The following is a 23344-nucleotide window of genomic DNA, read 5'->3' as shown; positions in this document are numbered from 1 at the left end:
TAAATGAAACTGGAGAGAATCCTATAGAGATGATAAAAGTATAAAGCAAAACAAGAAAAGATGTACCAGAGTCAGAGTGCCTCTCAGGACAGAGGATTTTATTGTGGGTGGGCAGGGTACGAATGAGGGGCACTGCACTCAGTGAAGTGGGCAGGGTCTTGGCAACATTCCTCACTTGGACGTGTTTACATGGCCGTGCATTTTCCAATTTGTTCGTTAAACCCTATGTGCAGGTTTTATTCATTCTTCCCTAGGACAAAATTCACATGGAACACTAGATCGAATCTGGCTAGTGGGGGCAGTGAGGGTGCAGAAGGGGCGGCCTGTGTAAGAGGCTAGGGCTTACTAACTAAAAAATTTAACCATCATCATGTTAGAAACACTGTCCTGTTATACTAAAGTTAATCCCAGTCATTTTCAGAGTTCAGAACCAAACAGGATTTCACGTTTGAGTGGAGGACAGTGCTTGAGTGTTTATTTGTTTGCCCTTGGAAGCACCTTGGCTGGGGAATTTGCCTGGAGCCTGAGGCCACATGGATACTCTGAGGCCCTATGGATACTCTGAGGCCCTGGGGCTGGGGATCCAGTGGGAGGGACTGAAAGCAGCCAGGAGGCTGAGCCTCCGGAAGGGGACGTCTCCGCCTTTCCCCAGCAGTAAACGCACTCACCCTGTCTGGCATTCTTGACATTAATGGCAAATGGAAGTGTTATTTTGAAGATGCACTTAAGCAGAATTGCCAAGGAGCACCGATTCTTCAGGTCCTAGCCCAAGAGAATGCCTGCAAATCAAATACTTGCTACTTCACAGAAACGAAAGCAGCAATTGCTTTTCTTCATAATTTCAGTAGGACTTCAGATGTCACGATGAAGAACGAGCTTGTGTTTTATCTGATTAGGCTCACCCTACCCTTTAGGTATTCCAGACTCCTGTTCTGACAGCTTTCTGGAAGGAAACTGTCCAGGACCCACCAGTTAGCCACTGCAACAGTGTTTCAGCAAATGCTTCTTCTTGGCATTCTTCAAGACCCCTTTCATGCCTGTTGTTTTTCTTCACTGACCTCAAAAACCCTGTAGGAATGTGCCAGCCTCACTTATTTTGGGGAAAGCCACATGGCTGGCAGAACAGAGGCTACTCCTACCCCTGGTGTGTGGTGGAGCAGTTGCGAGGAAACAGCCACCACCAGCAAATGTGTGCACCTGTTTGTGGCTAACTGGGAACTTGCTCCCAGTGACCATGGGCCATCTGCCATTCTGAGGCTAAAGCGCAAGGAACTGAGGGCGATTAGCAAACTGTGGGTATGAGCCTTCCTAGAGCAAAGGAATCACTGAGTTTCCTAGAAGATGGTACCCAGCTCTGCCGGGTGTGGGGGACATCTCAGTTTTTAAGATGGTTTGAAAAAAAAGGCCCAGGCCCCAAACTTCCCTTTTCTTTTCAAAGCTAAAGCTCTCCCTGCCTGAAACCCAAAGCAAATGTGCCTAAAAAGTATATATTAAATATAATGACTCAATGCAAATGTCTATAGGAACTTTGTGTAGTTCAGAGAGAGAAATAGACTGAGCTATTTTAAATGCAGCTTGGGACTGCAATCTTTCATTCACATATAACCATAACTCAAAATACATATTTCACAAAAATGCACATGCAAATGTTATAGTGCTTGTTTGAACACTCAAGATAAAGTCCAACCTGTAGCCTAAATATCATCAGGAATTAAATAAAAGTTTATGAGAAGGGGTGGCTGAGAACTTAGGTAAGTTGTCATAGCTGGTAGCCCTACTTAATGCTGTATCCCACAGAAACTGCAGATTTCCTGTCCTTGGGAATTGTGCTAATTAGAGACATTTGCCAGTCTGCAGGTTTTGCCTTGTACGGACCCTGGTGATAAGCCACTTTCTTACCAATACTTGGGAGAAACCTGCACTGACCATCCAAGTAGTGTGTGAGCCTGAAGGAGCAGAACATGGTAATGATCATAACAGTGAAAGTGTATTTCATGTCTGTTAAAGATATAATAGCTGCTAACTTACTTACTAAAGCACTCGAGCAGTTTGAGGATGGCAGCTTGCTTAAACTTGTCATTATTGGAAGAATCTTCGTCACTGTGTATGAACACTAATTTCCTCATCTTAGCTACTGGCGATAATCAACAGCTCAGTGATTAGCAGTTTAAGGTATGTCATCAGTTTACTTAGAGGAGTTTTTCACCGGCCAGATTGTCTTCAAATCACCCCTTTTTAAATGAAAAAAAAAATCACACTTCTCTCAGTCATCTGGGAACTTGGCCTTCAATAATAATTCTTATTTATTATCTTCTTGACTTAATAACTATGGAGTGTTAACAGTAAATTTCTCTCTATTAATTCCTAGGCAAAGGGATATTAAAGGTAACAAGAAAAAGAAAACACAGTACAGTTGACCCTGAACTGTGTATGTCCACACATTGCATTTTTTATAGTGCGCACCCATGTTTTGTGTGCATTATGTATGGGACTATTACACCCATTATTATGCTCATGGCATTTAAATCATTATACTTATGTATAATGGACATCCTTGTTTTCCTCTCAAAAATTTGGCCAAAAAATGCATATGATACATGGCAAAAGATGGTATATGTGGATTTTTTTCGATAAATACTGGTACTGTTTTTGTTCTGCAGTTAGGAGTCTGTGGAAGTGGAAGGCCCACTGTGTGAATGGTTCTATACCATTTTACAAAGGGGACTTGAGCAGCCACAAATTTGGATATTTGCAGTGGGGGGATGGATGCCTTGGAACCCATCCCTCACAGATACTGCGGGTAGTTAAGTTTCTGGGGAGTCAAAAATTATACTTGAATTTCTGACTACACAGGTAGGTGGTAAAAGCCCCTAACCATGACATTGTTCGAGGGTCAACTGTTACCACAATCCCCTAATCAACAGCATCAGTATTACTTGAGACTTGGTTAGAAATGCAGATTCTGGGGCCTTACCCCAGACCTACAGAATCAGAAGGGCTGAAGGTGGGATCCAGCAATCTGTTTAACAAATGCCTGAGACCCACTGCCACGGAATAATTGAATAATCACATCATAAACCACAAGAAAGAGATAGTAATCAACAATGTAAAACAGGAAAGTCAGAAAGGTTGACAGCCCAGAAGACTCTTAGAAGCTGACAAGCAGTGATGCAAAGTGAGCACCGTCAATCAGTCCCTGAAATAAATAGCTTTGAACAACAACTCACACTGGGCATTAGTAGGTGGCAGAGTCTGGACAACCCACTCTCTATGGCATATTATGCTACTGACACTGGTATCCCCATTTCACAGATACGAACAGTGAGAGATAAGAGAGATTAATTTAAACTCACATAGCAAGAAAGTAGATGTGACTCCAAACCTGTGCTTTATGTAACTTTGGCTAACTCCTCCTTAGTAAAATTCCTAAGAGGGAAGACAAATGGGGGAGTAAATAGGGAGGAAGGGAAGACTTTCCTCCGCTTAACTTGGGGCTTCAGCACTTATAGTGGCTACTGATGAATTCTACTAACAAGTTTATTTCTTGGGTGAAGACTTTTAAACACTAGATTAATCTGAATTAGCCAAAAAACTGGATTAAACCACATAAGAGATCTGATCACAGATAACAAGACCAAATGTATATGTTATAACTTAGTGTTTCTTGAACCAAACCAAAATGACCACAGTCTATAGTTGTCCTCTAATAGCAAAGATACCAAATTTAGTTTAATTTTTTTCTAAAAGAGCAACAAAATCAGACCCTAATCATTTTCAACACAACTGTAAAAGAAGGCATCCAAACTCACCTGTATGTCACTTCAGGTGAGAAGCGCAGCACCCCGCAACAGATACCACATATGTACTCGACTTTTTATACTGATTCAAAAAAATTACTGTAAGATCTCTCCCCCTGATGAGACACCTGTTCCAGGATTTCAAGCCCATGGACCAGAGGGAGAACAGGAAAGAAGCTGTCAGAGACCTGGGGCTCAAATCTAATCCAGGTCTAGTGCCAGCACAGAAACCCAGCCAGCCCTCGAAGCACTGAGTTTGCAGCTAGGGGACCGCCCCTCCAATGTGTGAGCATGTACCAAAGGCCCTAAAGTTAGAGGGACAGTGGCTGGGGGCTGGTCCTTCCAGTAGGAAGGAGTGGAGGGAATTGGAAAGCTGGGTGAAGAGGAAAGTGGAGGAGCTGTGGGGCTGGGAAAGGCAGGCTGGCTGGGCTACACCTCGCCCTTCGCCACCTCTTTTAAATATTCTTGATTATGCCTCTAGCCAAATCAGGTTGTAGTAATCCATGGTGTGGACAGTGAGAACTGAAATATTACTGGAGCCATTCTCCTGGCATCTGCTGAAGTAGGTGCCCCACTGCTTCTGGGGAAGAGTTGCCCGCTTCATCTTCACAAAATGAAACGCCCCCACTCAGGTTCAGGTGTGGCCATTTCTAGGCTGCTTCTGCTTTCCAGTTCCCTCAGACCTCTCAGCCCCTTCACAGGACAATGAAAGAAACTCTGATGGCTTTAAAGGGGACTCTCCTGGGCAAGTGTGGTATGGCAGACAAGGGCTGACCATTTTACTTATAGGAATTCATTTAATCCTATAGCAAATCTTGACATGGTGCCATTTCTAATTTACAGATAAGGAAACTGAGCTTTAGACAGCCACCCACTGTCCCACTGTAGCTGTGGGCAACCAGGATTTAGATGCAGGCTACTGAAAAGCTTCCACAGACTTAGAAACAAACAGACCCACCAGCTGGCCCTAGAACTCTGATTTGCAGCAATACGCTTTGGACTTAGAACTGGATTCAGTCCCACGTCTCCGTGTTCCAAGGAGTTTTGTGGTCTTAGGTAAACTAATCATTGTAAGCCTTGGTTTCCTCATCATAAAAAGATTTTTCCAAATGTTGTTTTCTTACCACCCTCAGACCAGGCTAGGGGTAGGCTATTACCATTAAATGCACAGTGGGTGATCTAGGTTACAGATGCCAGTTTAAATATTTAGGACATTTATACTAAAAAATATTTCAGTGCTTGTCTGAAATTCAAATTTAAATGGACATCGTATACTTTTATTTGCTCAAACTGGCAACTCTAAGGGTTGGTAATAAACCACAAGGGAAAAGAACTTTGAAGACCACTGCCAAGTCCAAAGTTGTAAGCAGTGTTAGGGTTTGTCCAATAGAGAACCACAGTCATTGGGGAAAAGTCCTGCCTTGACACTTGCTCTCCTGATATCAGGACTGATCCGTAGACTGTGTTGGACCTTTCTTATCTCAGCACTCTCCCAAAGATGCAAGAAAGGTGCTTGTGTTCTTGGAAACAGAGCGTACTCTCAGCTAGAATTTCTTTCCCAACAAATTTTTGTCTATGGCCTAACCGATAATAGAGGACAAATTACTCTGTTCATCAACAGGCTTGACAGGGATAAACTGTCAAACTATTTCTTTTTTAAGTCTAAAGAATAGCTAATAATAATGAAAATGTGATAAAAAATTTTTCTAAACATTAGCCAGCTCACTGAGGCCTCTCAATGTGTCTACTTTAAACTTTCAACTCTCTTGAAAGAATGACTTATGCTGAGAAACAAGTTAAAATGAAAATCTGTAAATACTTAAAGTAAAAATATTTCAAAAATGTATGGAGAGAGCAAGCAGAATGGTGGTGTCAGGAACTAAGGGGAAGGAGGAATGAAGAAATTGTTGAATATGGGCATAGAGTTTCAGTTTTGTAAGATGAAGAAAAAGCTCTGGAGGTCAGTTGCCCAACAATGTGAATATATTTACACTACTGAAATATACACTCAAAAATTATTGAGATGGTAAATTTTATGTTATGTATATTTTGCCACAGTTTTAAAAATTCCCTCTCATACAAATCTAGAGTTAGAAAACAAGGCACATGGAAGAAAAATAATCAAACAGACAATGGTTTCCTACAAAAGGATGTGAAGTCAAAGAAATCTATTCCTCTCCTGGGAAATGTCCTACTAGACGAGTGAGAATTATCTGTGGTCTACTTATAAGCCCCAAAGCTTTATTCCTTCTTCCTGAATGTGCAACTCAGTGTGTCCTTCCTGAACACACAAAAACTGGATCAATTACATCAGCTGTTTGAACACAGATAATGAGACCGAATATGCTTTATGTTGTTACTATTTTTCTTCAACCAAACCAAAGGCACTGAATGTGTATCAGAGAGGGATTATAGCAATCATCTCCAAATGCCATCCCTTAGCTTGGATAGACTCTGGATGGTGTGCATGTCATGCTAGCTTCTATTCATACCAAATACCAGACATGCAAATGTTGTAGCCAGCTGCTATGTGAAAAGCTCAGATGGACTGAGTTTCATTTTGGTACCAAGTCACAGTGATGGTTGTAATGGCCCAGTTCATACCTGGAGAGGAAAAGATCAAGTATGTCACTTCCCACACAGGACTGATCCTCACTGTGCTTTTGGTACCTGGGTAAAGATATCACTGTAATACTTACACCATACTAGGCACTGAACTAAGCATGTAACATGAGCTACTTTTCATGATCCTCACAATACTTTCCACAGGTAAGATTACCACCCTACTTTACAGAGAGAAAAACCAAGACTTAAAGGCATGATGAGACTTGTGGAAGTCCACACAGCTGCTCAGAGTTGAGTCAGGATTAGAACCAGGCAGGATTCCAGGGTCTGAGCTAGTGCAGAGAACGTCTCATTACTGCCAGAAACAACCTGGCAGAATTGCCTGTTGTGTGGGTCCAGAAGTTCCCCAAAGTCTAACTGCACCTGCATTGTCAACCCAGTCCACTAGATACCATTAAACATCTTTTGGATCCAGTTTTGAGGCATTATGAAATGAAAAGGCAGAATGGAAATTCCAAGGTTGTGGATTCAAATACAAGTTCTACCATGTCTACTGTAAGCAAAAAGTTGACCAGGTGTTCCATCAGAAAAAAAGATTTATTTGGGGAGAAAGAAAGTATCGTAGTCTGGTATGTGGAGCCTTAGCCAGTTTGGAGACAAAGAAGGGGATAGTTGTCTTTCGAGGGGGAAGAGGAAGGTTGGGGGAGGGGTGGTTATGACTGTGGAGGAGATGGTGTAGCTCCCCCTTCACCAGTGACAGGCAGAGGGTGTAAGAGCACCTGTTACAGTTCCCCCAATTCCTGTCTTGGATAACATCTGTCATAATTTTGATGACCACATGTAGAGCAGATTTGTGACCTTGATTGCCAGGCCTCAGTCTCCAAATCTGCACAATAAGCATCTCAATAGGTAAAATTTGAAGAAAAAATGTATAAAGTGTGTAAGAATACCTGGCACCTACTAGGTAACTGTAAAAGCAGTGTGCATAATAATGAAGCAAGAGTATGAGCTCTGCCATCAGATGGCCTGGGTTCGAATCTCAGCTCCACATCTAACCAGCTGTGTGACTTAGGCAAGTCACTCAACTTCTTTTGGCCTCAGTTTTCTTACCTGTAAAATAAGGATAATAACACTGCCTAGCTCACAGAGTTGATACAAGGATTGAGGGACCGAATATTCAGGAAGCTTTTAGATATCAGCATTCCAGATATTAGGCACTGTTCTAACTCCTTCATAAGTATTTTTGCTCTTGATTTTCATTAACAAGTAGAGACTATGTTACTTCCTGTGCCTTAGACCTCGGAGATCATGCATATTGGAATCAGAAAGGGCTAAGAGGCTCCCAGACATGTATGCAAAAAACCTGGTTCGTAGAATTCTGTGTGGTTCCACCTTTCCCAGTGGAGCTGCTACTTAGACACCTACAGAAGGGCCCCTTGAACATCCATTCAACAACCAGGCCTTCTCAATGTCTTACAATTTTTGACAGCCAGAATTTGCCACACAATTTTCAAGGCCCAGTGAAAAAAGAAAATGCGGAGCCTCTTGTTAAAAAATCTTTAAGAATTATTTGTTGACAGAGGAGCCTCAAACCAAGCAAGAGACCCTTGTGAGCAGGGGACCCTGTGTGAGAGCACAGGCCACACCCTAGGCAGTCAATCTGCCCACAGCTTATTCTCTGGTAGGTTTCCACTGTCTTAGTTGCTTCCTTTCTGCCTGACCAGCCTCTGACCCCTGTGCCGGAAATGAGTGAGCTGCTCACAGAGGCACATAGGTCACCAGATGGCAGCAGGCTGTGGACAGGATGGCCGAAAGGCTCGCTGCTCTGTGGGGGCAGGGACAGATTTGGAAGTTTCAGTCAGGCAAAGTGAGTAATCTTCCACAACTCTTATGCTCATTTTGAAAGAGGATCTAGTGGAGGATAAATCACTGTCCTAAGCTCTGTGTTTTTAAAAAATACAAAATAACAAAAAAAATTCTGACAAAAGCACTACATTTTCATTGTTGTTAAATGAAAACACCATACCACCCAGAGAAGAAAAATTATAAACATTTCTATTCCCAACACTCTGAAGAACCATTAGCCATGACACCAATGATAATAGCTTCATTTTTTTCTGCCCCCACTATAAACCAGGGTGCAAACACTAGAATGCTGTATTGCATATTTGAAAGTTGCTAAGGGGATAGATCTTAAATGTTCTCATCATGAGAAACTAATGTGTGGTGATGGATTTTAACTAGACTTATTTTGATGATTATATTACAATATATACAAATAGTGATTCATTATGCCGTATACTTGAAACGAATGTAATGTTATATGTCAATCATACCTCAGCAATAAAAAATTTTAAAAAATTGCAATTATTCCTATTTATAGGAGGAAACAGGCTTAGAGATGTTCAGTAATTTAGCCAATAATGCTCGCCAGTGAGAAGTGGAAACTCAGCTTTGCCCTATCTTCTGAATCCACTCTACTGTAGTCTTTATGGTGGAGAAGTCTGCAGCTGTGCAGAAGGAAAATATTGGAACTTTGGATGATATCTATTTTTATCCATTTCTTTGAACATGTTATTCTACCTCATTTATTTTGACATGTTATTCTTTTGTGAATTTTTTTTCAGAGATAGAAATCAACATACCAGTTTTATTATGGTAAGTCTGAATTGGACAATGCAGCCTGAGACCACAATCAAATGACTCAGTCTTTTCACAGACTCGGGTGAACTTTTTGAGCCAGCTGTAGGCAGCAAAGCAGGAAACCTTCAGTCCTCCCCTGGCAGGGCAGAGCCTGCCTCTGCAGCTTCCTGTAGGAGAAGTTAGAATATGTACCTATGCTATATAGGCCAACTAGTCTGAAGGTGAAGGAAGCCTGGACCCTAGGCAACTCTTGTCCAGACATCTTTTGTGAATATTTAAAAATGTATATGGTATTGGTATAGTTCTACATGTACATAATTATATAAATAAATAAACTATACATATATTGAGAATACATATATGGGACTAAATGAACAAAAACAATTAGAGACCACGATAGATCAGTTTTTATATGTGTATCATGTGTTTAAATATATTGGTATACAAGTTTTTTTAGAGAATGAATAATATGCATATTTGTGTTTTTTTCCACTTCATATGTGGTAATCATCTTTGCATGTCAATAAACATTCACCTACATCAATATTTCTAATGTAAGTACTGAGCTCTTTTTTAAAAATATATTTTATTGATTATGCCATTACAGTTGTCCCATTTCCCCCCTTCATTCCCCTCTACCCTTCACACCTCCTCCCGCCCACATTCCCCCCCTTTAGTTCATGTCCATGTGTTATAAGTTCTTTAGCTTCTACATTTCCCACACTACTGTTGTCCTCCCCTGTCTATTTTTTACCTACCATCTATGCTACTTATTCTCTGTACCTTCTCCCCCCTTCTCCTCTTCCCACTCCCCCATTGCTAACTCTCCATGTGATCTCCATTTCTGTGGCTCCCCTCCTGATGTAGCTTCCTCTTAGTTTGCTTTTGTTTTAGGTGTGGTTGTTAATAACTGTGTTTGCTGTCCTTTCACTGTTTATATTTTTTAATCTTCTTTTTCTTAGATATGTCCCTTTAACATTTCATATAGTAAGGGCTTGGTGATAATGAACTCATTGAACTTGGCCTTATCTGGGAAGCACTTTATTTGCCCTTCCATTCTAAATGAAAGCTTTGCTGGACAGAGCAATCTTGGATGTAGGTCCTTGCCTTTCATGACTTGGAATACTTCTTTCCAGCCCCTTCTTGCCTGTAAGATCTCTTTTAAGAAATCCACTAAAAGTTTGATGGGAACTTCTTTGTAGGTGACTGTCCCCTTATCCCTTGCTGCTTGTAGAATTCTCTCCTTCATTTTAATCTTGGGTAATGTAATTGTGGTGTGCCTTGGTGTGTTCCTCTTTGGGTCCACCTTCTTTGGGACTCTGAGCTTCCTGTACTTCCTGGAAGTCTATTTCCTTTGCCAGATTGGGGAAGTTCTCCTTTATTATTTGTTCAAATAAGTTTTCCACTTGTTGTTCTTCCTCTTTCCCTTCTGATACCCTTATAATTCGGATGTTGGAACATTTAAAGATGTCCTGGAGGCTCCTACACCTCTCCTCATTTTTTTGAATTTTCTTTTCTTCATTCTTTTCTGTTTGGTTGTTTCTTTCTTCCTTTTGGTCCACTCCATTGATTTGAGTCCCAGTTTTCTTCCTATCATTATTTCTTCCTATCCTTCATTTCACTTAGTGTAGCCTTCATTTTTTTCATCTAATTTGCAACTAAAATCAACCAGTTCTGTGAGCATCCTGATCACCAGTGTTTTGAACTGTGCATCTGATAGGTTGGCTATCTCTTGGTCACTTAGAAGTATTGTCTCTGGGGCTTTGATGTGTTCTTCTGATTGAGCCATTTTTGGTCAGGTCACACCTGTTATGTATGAGGGCCAGAGCCTTAGGTGTTCACGAGGGAGTGGGCAACCCAGTTGCTGGGTTGTAATGCTGTATGTGGGGGTGGGCTCAGAGAGGGAACAATGGTCCTTGTTTCACTCTCTCTCAGATTTTAGTCCCCTCTGCCACTTCCCACAAGCTGGCACATTTTTAATAGGTGCTCTTAGGCTTTATTTCCCATCACTGCGGCCCTAGGTTGTGCAGTCTGTCTTGCTGCCCATTTTTGCCTAGTTTATCTGTGTGCGAATGTGTGACCGTGGTCAGGTCTGTACCTCCTGCGCTCCCAGGTCTGGCTGCCACTCCCTTTTCCTGCTGAGATCCCTCTCCACCAGCCACTTACTCTGCCCCTTTTACCGGTCTGGTTGAATGGTTGTCGGACTTCTGTACAGTTCAATTTTCTGTCTGTTCTGGTTGTGTTTTTATTTCTAAATCTTTGTTGCCCCTAATTTTGGTTGTGCGAGGAAGCACAGTGTTTCCACCTATGCCTCCATCTTGGCCAGAAGTCAGTACTGAACGCTTCAAGAACTAATTTTAATAGGTAAGATCCAAGGTTTTAGAGTAATGATCTGATATCCATCTTATATTTCTATACTCAAACTCCACACCCACCCCAATGAATGGTAGAATATAATTAAGTACCTGGAAGTCAGGGACTCTTTTTAAACAATACATCTCTTTTCTCCAAAGAATTGAAATAAGGGTCTCAAAGAGATATTTGTGTATCCCTGTACATAGCAGCATTATTCTTAAATGCCAAAAACTGGATGCAACCAAAGTGTCCACCCATGGATGCATGGATAAACAAAATGTGCTATATACTTACAATGAGATATTATTCAGCCTTAAAATATAGGAAATTCTGATACATGGTACATCATGGATTAACCTTGAGGCTATTATGCTAAATGAAATAAGCCAATCACAAAAAGGTGAGTATTGTTTGATTTCCCTTACATGAGCTCCGTAAAAGGCAAGTTTACACAGATGGAGTAGAATGATGGCTGCCAGAGGCCAGGGGAGGAGGAGAGTTGTGTTACTTTTAGTGGACATGAGTTTCAGTTTTGTAAGATGAAAAGTCATGGAGGCTGGCACTGATGGTTGTGCAATAATGTGAATGTACTTAATACCACTGAACTATTCACTTAAAAATGACTAAGATGGTAAAAACAAAACACATCTCATTATAACAGATAGGATTCAGTGGTGGTGGAAGCAAACTCCCAAGAACCAAGTCTCCACCCTGCAATGTGCTTTATCTCATGCAATCCTCATGGCAAACTGCTAGAAGAAAAGGGACCTTAGGTTCAGATGGCTTGAAACTGGCTCAGGGTCACCCACTAGCAGAAGAGAGCTTGTCTCAAACTCACTTTTGAATCCAGAGTCCATGCCTTTCCCCAATGGCTCCTGTAAAGGATGTAGAATTATTGTGGCTCAGTAACAAAAGGAATATTGGACACTCAGTTTGTCTCCATCACAGCCCCTGCTTAGTCCAGTGCCTTGTCCACTATAAGTATTTAATGAGGGACTGTCCCTCATTATCTTCTATCAGGGACAGCAAGAATCCATGTAGGCCTCTAAAAGATAGCTGGCCTCTGAGATAGCTGGAGAGACCTAGGGACTGTAGGCCTGGTCTTATTACCTGAATTGTCATGGATATGTCACTCTTTAGTTCATCAGCTGTGAAATGAGGTTTCAAGTGCATTATTTAGGGCAGCTCTAACATTCTATGCTCAGAGTAGGTGAGAATATGCCCATTGTATGATTCCAAACTGCTTCAGAAAAAGCAGTTTCAGAACTTGATGGATGTTTGTTTACCCTGCCTGATAGTTAATGAAATTAAAATCGAGGGATGAATGAAGCCTCCAGGGAGTCTGAAGAACAGACACCCCTGACTGCTTATCATTTTTTTATGACTTTATTTATTTATTTTTAGAGAGAGTGGGGAAGGAAGGGAGAGAGGGGGAGAACCATCAGTGTGAGACAGAAGCATCTATTGGTTGCCTCTTGTACACACCCCGACTGGGGATCAAACCTGCAACCCAACAGCTTAACACTTAGAAGTATTTACAAATCATTAAAAATAAAATACAAATGCAACAAACTGATTTACAAAAGAACTTATTTGTATCTTTAAGTCAATTCTTAACATAGAGTCATTTTCCAGAGAGAGAGGAAAGCTACTTCTCAACAACTTTATCCCCAAAACATTTTGCTGATTCATTAAAACCATGGCCTGAAATAAGACACAAATGTTCAATTTTTGTCAAGTCAGGTTTCTTTACTCTGCCAGTGAGGAAGGAAATGATTTTTAAAAGTTCATGCTGAAATACAAAAGTGGAGGCTCCTGTGTGTCAAGAGCATAAGGTTCGGAGCCCTGACCCTGCGCTCTATCCACATGACCTGGATAGCAGGCTATTTACTGTTTGCAAAGAAGCTCAGGTTCCCTAACTACAAAATGTGGACACCCTAACTACAACAGTGCCTGCCGTCACAAGTTGGTGTGAAAATTGAACAACAACAACAACACATAATATTTATTGAGATGAATATTTAATTCCACAGTTATACAACAAATGCCTGGGCTTACATTGGAACCCATGTAGTTAAGTACTAGAGCTCCTGCCTTCACTACGGCTTCCTCATTGGTGAGAGTAAGTAGTCAGCATAGCACGGGCCCCTGGAAGCTGCTATTGTTATTACTGTCACTGATTTTTCTTTTTTAAATTCTTATCAGAGGACTTTTAAAATTGATTTTTAGAGAGGAAGGGAGAGAGAAAGAGAGAAATATTATCAATTGGGTCCCTTCCTTACGTGCCCCAACTGGAATTCGAACCCACAACCTTTTGGTGTACTGGGTGATGCTCGCACCAACTGCTCACCCAGCTAAGGCTGTCATGGATTTTAAGGGGCCTGGAAATAGAACGACACTTTAGAGCTTTAAGTGCTCTGGAGGTGTAAGGACTAGGGTAGAGTTTCTTTAAAGTCTTTGATTCCCACCTCCTTCTTCTTGAACTACTGCCAAGGTGTCCAGAGAAGCTCCTTTCCCATGGGAAACAGCTGCATTTGGTACCACAGCTGTATCTTGTGAATTAACCCTTCCCATTGAAGCTGGGTGACAATATTTTCTCATTCTGACCCAGCACTGAATCGTAAGTTGCAGTTACTTGCTTTTTCTTATAAGCAGAAGTGCCCTAACCACATGTTTCTTGGAAACTTGCACCTTTGGAGATGTTGAGAGAAAGAAAGAGAGAGAGAGAGATTTTTTTAAAAGCTTGGCTTTTACAAACTCATTTGTAGCTGTTCAGTGATCAGGCCTTTTCTCCTTGATGAGCCAGCTTTCAGGAATTCTTGGCGTTTGTCTCTGTTGTGTTACCCCAGTAGTTTGTTATCTTTGCATCTTAAGGGCTGACTTGGAAATTCAGAATGTCAACTATTTCAAGAAAATGGAAGTTCTCACTCCACTATTTTAATTAACTTCCAGAAAGTGAGGTTTCCCACTGGTTATGATAATGTTAACTTAAAATACTCTTAAGGAAACAGGGCAGGAAGCAGAGTAAGAATAGGAGGACCATTGTTTTTAAAGGCAATCTCTGGGAAAAGGAGTTAAGCAAAGCCACAAAGGCAAAGTAGAAGAGGGTGTGTGGAGAAGAGAGGGGAGAGGCATAGATAGATCTCAAGGAGTCTAAACAATAGAGGATGGAAATGAAAGTGTATAATACAGGTTAAGTACAGCCTTGAATGCCAGGTTAGGATGGTGGGAGGGTAGTATGAGAAACTGTAAGAGATTGTTGGAATCAACATTAAAGATCAAGTTTATGTCTTAGGAAACTACCTGGGATTATGTGCAGAGGTTGGTGTGTAATGGGATCAGAATTAATCTGGACACTCGACGGCCATGGGATGAAGTCTTTTTAGGCCTACACCTGCCATCTATTTGTTTGTTAAATGGGGATGATAACAGTTATATGGAGATTGAATAAAATCAGAGACGGATGTTTTAAATAATGTCATAGAAAGCACTCAGACAAACAATACACACACATAAATTTATGGTCAGGTTGGGTGAAGAATAGTGTCTGAGCAAGCTGGGGTTCTGATAAAAAGGGCAAAAAAAGGGAGCTGACAGAGGGAGAAAAGGATGGAAGGACAGAAAGGCAATCCTTAAAGATGATCAACAGAGAATGGTGATGTCATTGAACGGCAGACAGTGGAATGGAGGTGGGGGTGCTGGGGTGCTGATGAGTTTAGCTTTGGAAATACTAAATTTGAGGGAGAGGGAGATATTCACAAGAGGTGGGTAGACTAGAGCTTTAAGACTTTAGTGTTCAATTTGTTTTAATTGAAAAAGCCCCATTGCCCTTAGGAAAGTATTTGGGGAGAGCTTCTGGCCCATATTTAAAGTTCAAAGTAAACTCAGTGAAGTTCTAAAAGCCAAAAGCTGCAGTCACCTACATATGAACAGCAATAATGTGGAATTAAGAATTGTCCCCTAGGTAAGTCTTGCTAGAAAGCAAGTTCTTAGGAAGGAAGACCCTGCCCCCATAATTCTGCATCCTCAGAGCCAAGATGGTGCTGACACATTTCAGGAATCCACAAGATGTTACTGGTAGAGTTATGCATTTTGTATAATTTTAATTTAGTGGTATCAAAGATGAGTACATTTCATTTTAGCTTGTTGCCTTCTTTAAGGAATTTCCCTTTGCTTGTTCCCACTTGAGAAATATCACTTAAGAAAATAATCACCAATAACCACAATCCTAACTACACAAAGTTGTTCACCACAGCATTTTTCATATTAGCAATAAAATGAGAAACAGTTCATATTTGAACCAACAGGGAAGTAAGAAATCATGTCTGTCAACTTGATGGACAATTAACCTAGAAATTGCAGGAACTATTCTAAGCATTTTGTAAATTTTAATTCATTTAATCCTCACAGCAATCCTACAGGGAATATACTATTATTGTAAGTCCCATTTTACAGATGAGGAGACCAAGCCCCAGGAAGGACAAATGGCTCACTCTGGGTCTTGTTGCTAATTCTTCGATTCTCAGTTCCATGTTCCTACTGGTCAACATTATTTAGACAATTTCAAACCTGTGCCCCCCAATTCTTCAGGCTAGTGATCACTCAGGAACCCATTGGGAACAAACAGAAGTTAAGCAAACGGATTGGTTTGGGCTTGTCCAGACCAACCTGCTAACCCTGAAGTTCTAGGGCTAAACGGTCTGGACTACCACAGGAATGTCCCTTCTAAAATTTCTTCCTCCTCTGAGGAAAGTTTCTGGAATCAACCTTTTTCTTCTGTTCTTTCCCTGACATGTTATCACGGCTCCTCCAGACCCACCTTAGTCCCAAAAGTCTCTTCAGAGGTGGCGCAGAGACTGGACAGGATGATGATACTGATCAGGGCAATAATGATACTATAATAATAATAGCCAAAGTGTATAGAGACACTGCCCTAGGCAATGTTTACACACATTTGAAAAGGGATGGGTGCCCTTTTCCTGATGAGGAAGTGAGGCTCAGAGAGACTGGGAGAAAGTGGGGGAGGAAGGACTAGCCATCCACAGACTGCATAGTATAAGCTTTTGGCCTTGGAGCCCTCATTTGTAAACCAACTTCAGACTCACCCCCTCCCTACATGATGGCATTCCTTGCATTTCTGATCTTCCTAGGAAATAAGTTTCCTCCAGAAAAGACAACAGGGAGGACACAGCAGATCTTGATGTTAATGACCTAGAAACTATTGATAATTGGTCCCCATTTTAACTCCTGACATTTTCTTTTAATTAAGAAAGTGGTGTTTATGGGTATTTATGATTTCTTCAAACGTATACCCTAACCTGAAGCAATTTAAAATAACAATATAGCACAAATGGAGCCAACAAGGGATGTGGTGAGCAGATCCTGACACATTAAGTGCTCCCCTCAGTCATTCTACCAAAGTGAATGGGCAGCCAAGGAGAGTGCTCAGAGTCTGAAGTGAAGCATTGCTCCAGACTGGAAGTTTTCAAACTTGGAAGGCATCGGTTTGTTATCAGTCTGTTAAGGTACACACTATTCAAAGACTTGGCTGTGACTGAGCACTAGCCTGTCTGTAAATAATCTATGGGTAAAGTTTACAGGGGGTCAAACATTAACAGTGTGGGGCTGAGGCATGCACTCTGCCACGTTGAACTCTTTCTACTCTCTTCTGACTACAACTACCACATTAAAAGGACAGAGTAGAGCACGCAGAGGCTGAATTCAAATGTGAACACTCTGTGATGATCAGTTATGCAGTTAGAACCAGTGAGAGATTTGGTGGCAACCATACAACTGTTCGGTCAAGTGTATGAAGGCTGAGGCCCCGTCAGGGCAGCTGCAAAGAGAAAGCCCTTATTAATCCTTTAACTAAGCAGCTGATAGATTTAATCTTTTTGTGTTTATGGTATAACTCTTTAAACAGAGGATTATTGTAAGTTAAAAAAACTCAGCATAGGATAACAAAGCTTTTTATAGATTTCTTTGTCATGTTAACTGATGATAGGAAAAAGAACTTTGAGACCTTCTTACTACAATTCACTGTCACTCTGGATTGAAAAGTTGTAAGAAAGCTTCATTGCTGATTTATTCACAAAAAGAATAGGTCTCTATTTGAAGAGGGAAGAGATCTCAGTCTCATGCCTTGGGATCTATTTTCTTCTGATTTTGTATCCATTGTTATTTAAAATAGCATAAAAAGACTCAGCCCACATTATTTTGCACAGTAGTATGAGAAAAAAAACCCACTTTACCTGGTGTAATCCCCTTTGGCTTCCTGGAAAAATAAAAATAGATGATTGGTATTTATTTATGTTAATTAAGCTAAATGAACTTTACTCTTGATTATTTACCCCTCTTAAAGTTCCTGAGTTCTGTCTTGTTTTGAATAATGTACCAAGGAACACTTTCTCTACGACCATGGGGAAGAATGTGGTGTCCATAAGGAAACACTAGTAGTCATGAGCTAGTTCTTATTCTTAACATTAGAGACAAATATATCTTTAGAAGAACACAGGGAGGAGGACTGGGGGAAGGGAATGGGAGAGAGGAGGGAGACAGGGCGGGGGGGGGGCTGGGATGGGAGAAATAGACAAAAAATGTACTTGAAAAATAACTAAATAAAAACAAAAGAAGAATAGAGGATTATTTCCCCTTTTTGCTTCTAAGGCCACGTGATAAATGCTTGTCTATTGGAATGGCACATTTTAGTTTGGGAGCAGACCTTTCAAACCATGACCCAGGGTAAATCAATACATGTTATTTGTTTACTCCTTTCAAACCAGCATGGAGCACACTCGTTTTTTTAGTTACCAGTGCTTTCAGGAATTAAAGGGCTCTCTTAGGATGGCAAACACACAATACAAGGTACAGATGATGTGTTGTGGAATTGAGCACCTCAAACCTGTAAAATTTTGTTAACCAGTGACACCCCATAAGTTCAATAAAAAGGGAGACAAAAGAATTAAAGGGTCCTTTAACTCAACCTCAAGAAAATGTCAACAAAAGTTGCTAAATTTAAATTACAATTGCAGCCATTGTAACAACTGCGGCCTCTCAGGTAACCCAGAGCTACTTTCCAGGAACATGGTCTTAACTCTTCCTTCAGAGCAATCCAAAATCCATTTTCGTTTGATATACACAATCTCATGCTGTAGCTCATACAAACTACGCTAAAACAGAACACGGTTGCTCCCATTTTTCATTGGCAAGCAACCAGCTGACTTAAAAATCCATCAGCGACTGGCCCCTGCATAAGTTTCATAGTTGCAGCAGTTTACAAAAGCAACAAATAAAAAAGATCAGCTTGGTCCGTTCTTACCTGTAAAACCAGCCCAGCTAACTTGAAGACGGTTTCACTGTCTACTTCAATTTGCCCCTGTTGGTGGGAAAGGAAAGCATCAGTGGACTCAGACCGCCCCTGGATGTAGCAAATGGCTGTAGAGTTGGGAAACTGTCACAGCTTGGCACCTCAGTGTGGGATCAAATACAGATCATACCATTGAGAGAAAGGGACGGGGGCGTGCAGCACTTCCTCCAGGGTTAAGAGGAAGCCACACCGTGTGTGTGTGTGTGTGTGTGTGTGTGTGTGTGTGTGTGAGTGTGTGCGTGTTAACTAGCTGTGCGAGTTTGTTGTTTGTTTAGGGAGCATTTCTAGAAGGAACATGAATGACTTTGAGGGTGAAAATTCAGACTTCTAAATGAATTATTTATATCTCTACAAGTTTATTTTTAAACTATAATATTTTCTTAAATCAGTTTAGTGCTTTCCTGAGATTTTTTTCTCTGTGTCATAGAATGCTTATTTTGGTATACACACAATGCAAATATTATTAAAAATGTAAATTCACTTCTGTGACAATGACACATTATTGAACTAATATTCGTAGCATTACAAATATAATGTAAAATCTTAAAAAGCAGTTATAGCAAATACTTCAAACACTAAACTTCTGTTGCTTTATTTTGAAATTTGATGAGCTTTAATTCATCATTTTTTTGTTATTTTATTTTTTCATCCTTCAAGATCTCAAATTAAAATAGAAGTTCTGGGCCTTGGTTAACAAAAATGCTTTTTCAGTAGCCTGATTGGGGTGCATAAGTGTCTGTGGAAAGGGTATTGCATCTATTCACAACCTTCAAATGCACCTTCATTTATCTTGTTAAAAATTAGTGATATATGTAAATACTGTCTCTGCATTCTGTAATATAATGCAACAATAAGTGGTTTAGAAGGATCTCTATTTAAAATTTTTTTTTTGTGATATTCTCACAAACATAAAAACAATCCCTCATCACTCACCCCTTGCCCAGGTCCTGTATAAATCAGCACTCAAAGGTGCATAGTGTTTAATGATTTGGAACTCTTGGGCCTGGAAATTGCCCTGCCCTCTCTCCTTTTCCCTTCTGCCTGAGAACCCAGGCTGGAGGGTTTTCCAGTTATACCAGGTACATCAATGAGGAGCAATTAAGTAGACCAGAGTAAATGCACACTCAGTGGATTTACAGAAGCAGTCAGCTCTGTGAGGTTTTCTGGAAGGATTACACTTTTCTCTCAGGTTTCTGAGTGATTTCACTGGGGTTTTCAAAAACAAAACAAAACTAAAGCCATAAAATGAAATAAACAAACCAAACACCAAGGACATTACAATGTCAGCAAAGATGATTATTCATGTTTATTTTGCATTACAAAATGAACACAAATTAACTTTATTCACCAACACTTAAGTGTCCCTTCTGAAACTGGAGGCAATGAATCTGCTTCAGAAGTTTTCTGCTTCACAAGCTGAGAGGCCCCATAGCCTTGGACTTTAAAGCTTGCCTATAATCTCTAGAAACAATGACTATACAAAGAAAAGCTAGGTTGACGGTAGGAATTAATTGCCCTCTGTCTTTCAGGCAAGAGACAGTGGTTTTCTAACCTGGCAAAAGATGATGGAACAGTTAACCCAACAGGTGAGGTGGGTGTTGATTAAGATTAAATTTTAGAAAGATTAAAGTCCTTTCATTCAAAGTAAAAACAAACAAAATAATGTATGTACAGTGAGGGGGGAAGAGGAGAGGGACTTCTAACACATCTTTGAATTTGAAATTAGGCTCAAATTCAAAGTTAAAGTTAAATTTGTCTTAAAATCTTAGAGAAGAGAAAAAGTGGATTATTTTGGGCATTAAAATAACCAAAGCTGAATAAAATATATTGAAAATATTTGTCCACCCCTAAAGACTCCTTTTGCCTCATTAGAACCTTAGGTGAGTCATCCAAACAATACTTTTTAAGAGATTTTATTTATTTTTAGATAAAGAGAATCTTTAGATATTTTTAGAGAGAGGGGAAGAGATAGAGAAAGAGAGGGAGGGAAACATCAATGGGCTGCTTCTCACCCCAGCCACGCAGGGATGGATCTGCAACCCGGGCATGTCCCCTTCGCCCTGTAGATGATGCTCAACAAACTGAGCCATGCTACTCAAGGCCAAACAATACTCCAGATATCAGCTTTTCAATTTAGTAAATGGAAGTTCAGCAGATAAAAGACCTCAGAGAGATACTGTTAAGGACACTGCCAAATAATTCTCTACCTTAGAAGGGCCATTAAATATTGAAAACACTGAAATGTGGAGCTGGAGCATGGAAGTACCAGGCTGAAACAGTTCCAGCAGAGTGGGAAGACAGACACACAACTCATTTGTAGACTTTCTTACCCTGACGCAATCCTGGTGGAGGAGGGTTGTGGTGAGATAGCAAGGGTGGGCCCTATTAAAACCCAGGGGGAGAAAGAAAGCACAATTTGGCAGTGCCCCACAGTCTCTTATACACCTCAGCCCCCACCTCACCCTTGGGCTAACCTCTATTCTGGAAATTCAAGGCAATCTATTTTGAGTTCTGATAGTCATGTCAAGGTTAATTGACTTTTGCATGGAATTCACAAAGCCATGGATAAGCCAGGAATAATACTATTTGCCTGATTCTCAGCATTTCCCCATGGTGAAATTTAATTAAGACTTACACTGAACTCTAGAATTTCATGCTTGGAGTGCAAAAGTTCTTTAGAAACTGCAGTCTGGCCTAGGCCAGAACATTTCTTTTACTCACAAAGATGGCAACAGAGGTAACCTTATAGGTACGAGGGAAGCTAACACTTGAGAAACGGATCTTCTTAAAGGGAGAGGTAATTGGATCCTTCAGTGGGTTTACAAGACTGTCAAGGATAAACAAAGAGAAGCAGAGAAGTCAGTCAGATGATGTGGCTGAATGCCCAGGGGTAATATGAAACAGTATCAGGTCCTGGTGCTGCACCCTCACAGCTAATCTAACTGGACTGTGGATTCAACCAGTGGGTCACTGGGTTCAGGCTCCACATTAGACACCTTATTTTTTCCCTGGCTTGTTGGTTCAACTGATGGAGATATCATGCTAATGAGGTGAACTCTAGGTTTTTGCTTCCCAAGTAGGAGAACAAAATACATGACAGTTTTAGAATGTGAGAGTAAATTCAGTGGAACTATGATTCCTGTTATTTGACAGATGATGCTACTCCACAGGGACACGACCCTCAGTGCATTGTCTAATCCCATAGAAGATATTACTCTCGATGCCCTGCAGTGCCCTTCCCACTCTGCCAAGCACTAGCTAAATTTCGATGACTGCAATGCAAATATTTCATCAGAAATCTCTCAAAGATTTGCTTTGTTAAAAATCAGAATTAGGTAGATTGGAAAAAAGACTCCAAATGTCCCTCCACTGTTGGTGGGACAGTATGTCATCATCAAACACATACACTCATAATTGAATGGGAAAATAATTTCTGAACATTCATTCTGCTTCTTCTGTGTTGATGTTGTTGTCCATGGAAACTATTCTGCACTATAGCAAGAGGCACTAATAACAAATACTTAGGATTTAGAGCAACTTGACAAACTGTTGGGAGATGTCAGTTTGCCTACAAGTCTATTAACAATTACTTATCTATTTTAGGGTTAAGTCTACAAAAAACCTAACTTGTAAAACATTGACAAATAAATGTAGAAGAAATGAAAGAGATAGAAAATTACCACTTGCAATAATTATAGTACTAATTGATTCAGACAGAGACTTCAATACATATAGGCTATTGGGTCAAAGTTAGAGGAGAAACAGGAAAAGATAGTGACATAGTCTCAAAGGATCTCACCTTGGGGACAATTAATTACAAAGGGGAAAATGATTACTCTTCATAGTGAATTGAAACCTGACAGATACTGTCTTAACCAGCGAATGAAATATCCCCAATAACTACACAGACCAGCATCCTGTGCCTTCTGATGGTGTGCAATGAGGACACAACTATATGCAGTGCTGTGCTATAAATGTAAATGTTTCAAAAACAGTAATGTAGGGGTAGCAGTAGAGAGGAAAGCCCTGATTTGCAGCATTTGTTGATATCCATGATGCAAATCCTCCCACGTTGGCTCATTTCAAGCTACCAATATGACACCACAAAACACGGCATTGGGAAAAGATGTGAGAATTGGTCCTCATAGCTGGTACTAGCTGGGTCCAGCATACCATTGAGTAGTATTCTTGCCAAATATATATCACTAGATCTAATCATGAGGAACCATGAAAAGAAACCAAACCTGACTTCCGGCCAAGATGGAGGCATAGGTGGAAACACTATGCCTCCTTGCACAACCAAGTTTAAAGACAAACAAAGTTTTAGCAACAAAAACACAACCAAAACATGGAAAACTGAACTGTACTAAAGTCTGACAAAAATAAACCATTCATCCAGACCGGTAAGAGGGGTGGAGTCAGCATCTGGTGGAGCGGGGTCACACAGGAAAAAGCAGCTGGACCAGAGTGACCCAAGCGCACAGGTGGCCGTTGGCAGATCCCAGGCATGGGGTGGCAATGGGCAGACCCAGTGGGGTTGCAAGGTGGCTGGCTGACTGCGGTCACACATTCACTTGCATATAAATCAAGTAAAGGAGCCAGCAGTGAGACAGACCAC

General features: G+C 40.7%; 1 protein-coding gene across 3 annotated transcripts in view; it reads right to left on the bottom strand.

The window, feature by feature from the left end:
* The window catches only part of FRMD4B (FERM domain containing 4B), a 193957-nt gene that overhangs the window by 45114 nt on the left and 125499 nt on the right, over positions 1-23344 (bottom strand). For all 3 annotated transcript variants that reach the window (XM_037130749.2, XM_037130748.2, XM_037130750.2), the window contains exons 6-7: positions 18679-18735; positions 17612-17634 (exon numbers count right to left, since the gene is read on the bottom strand). In XM_037130749.2, the coding sequence (XP_036986644.2) occupies positions 17612-17634; positions 18679-18735 (80 nt within the window). The remainder of the gene's footprint in view (positions 1-17611; positions 17635-18678; positions 18736-23344) is intronic.

Source organism: Artibeus jamaicensis, unplaced genomic scaffold, assembly GCF_021234435.1.
Source record: "Artibeus jamaicensis isolate MK-2021 breed Jamaican fruit bat unplaced genomic scaffold, CSHL_Jam_final contig_1157, whole genome shotgun sequence".
Lineage (NCBI taxonomy): Eukaryota > Metazoa > Chordata > Mammalia > Chiroptera > Phyllostomidae > Artibeus > Artibeus jamaicensis.
Note: the sequence above shows the minus strand (reverse complement) of the source record. Positions and strands in the feature narration are given on the sequence as shown.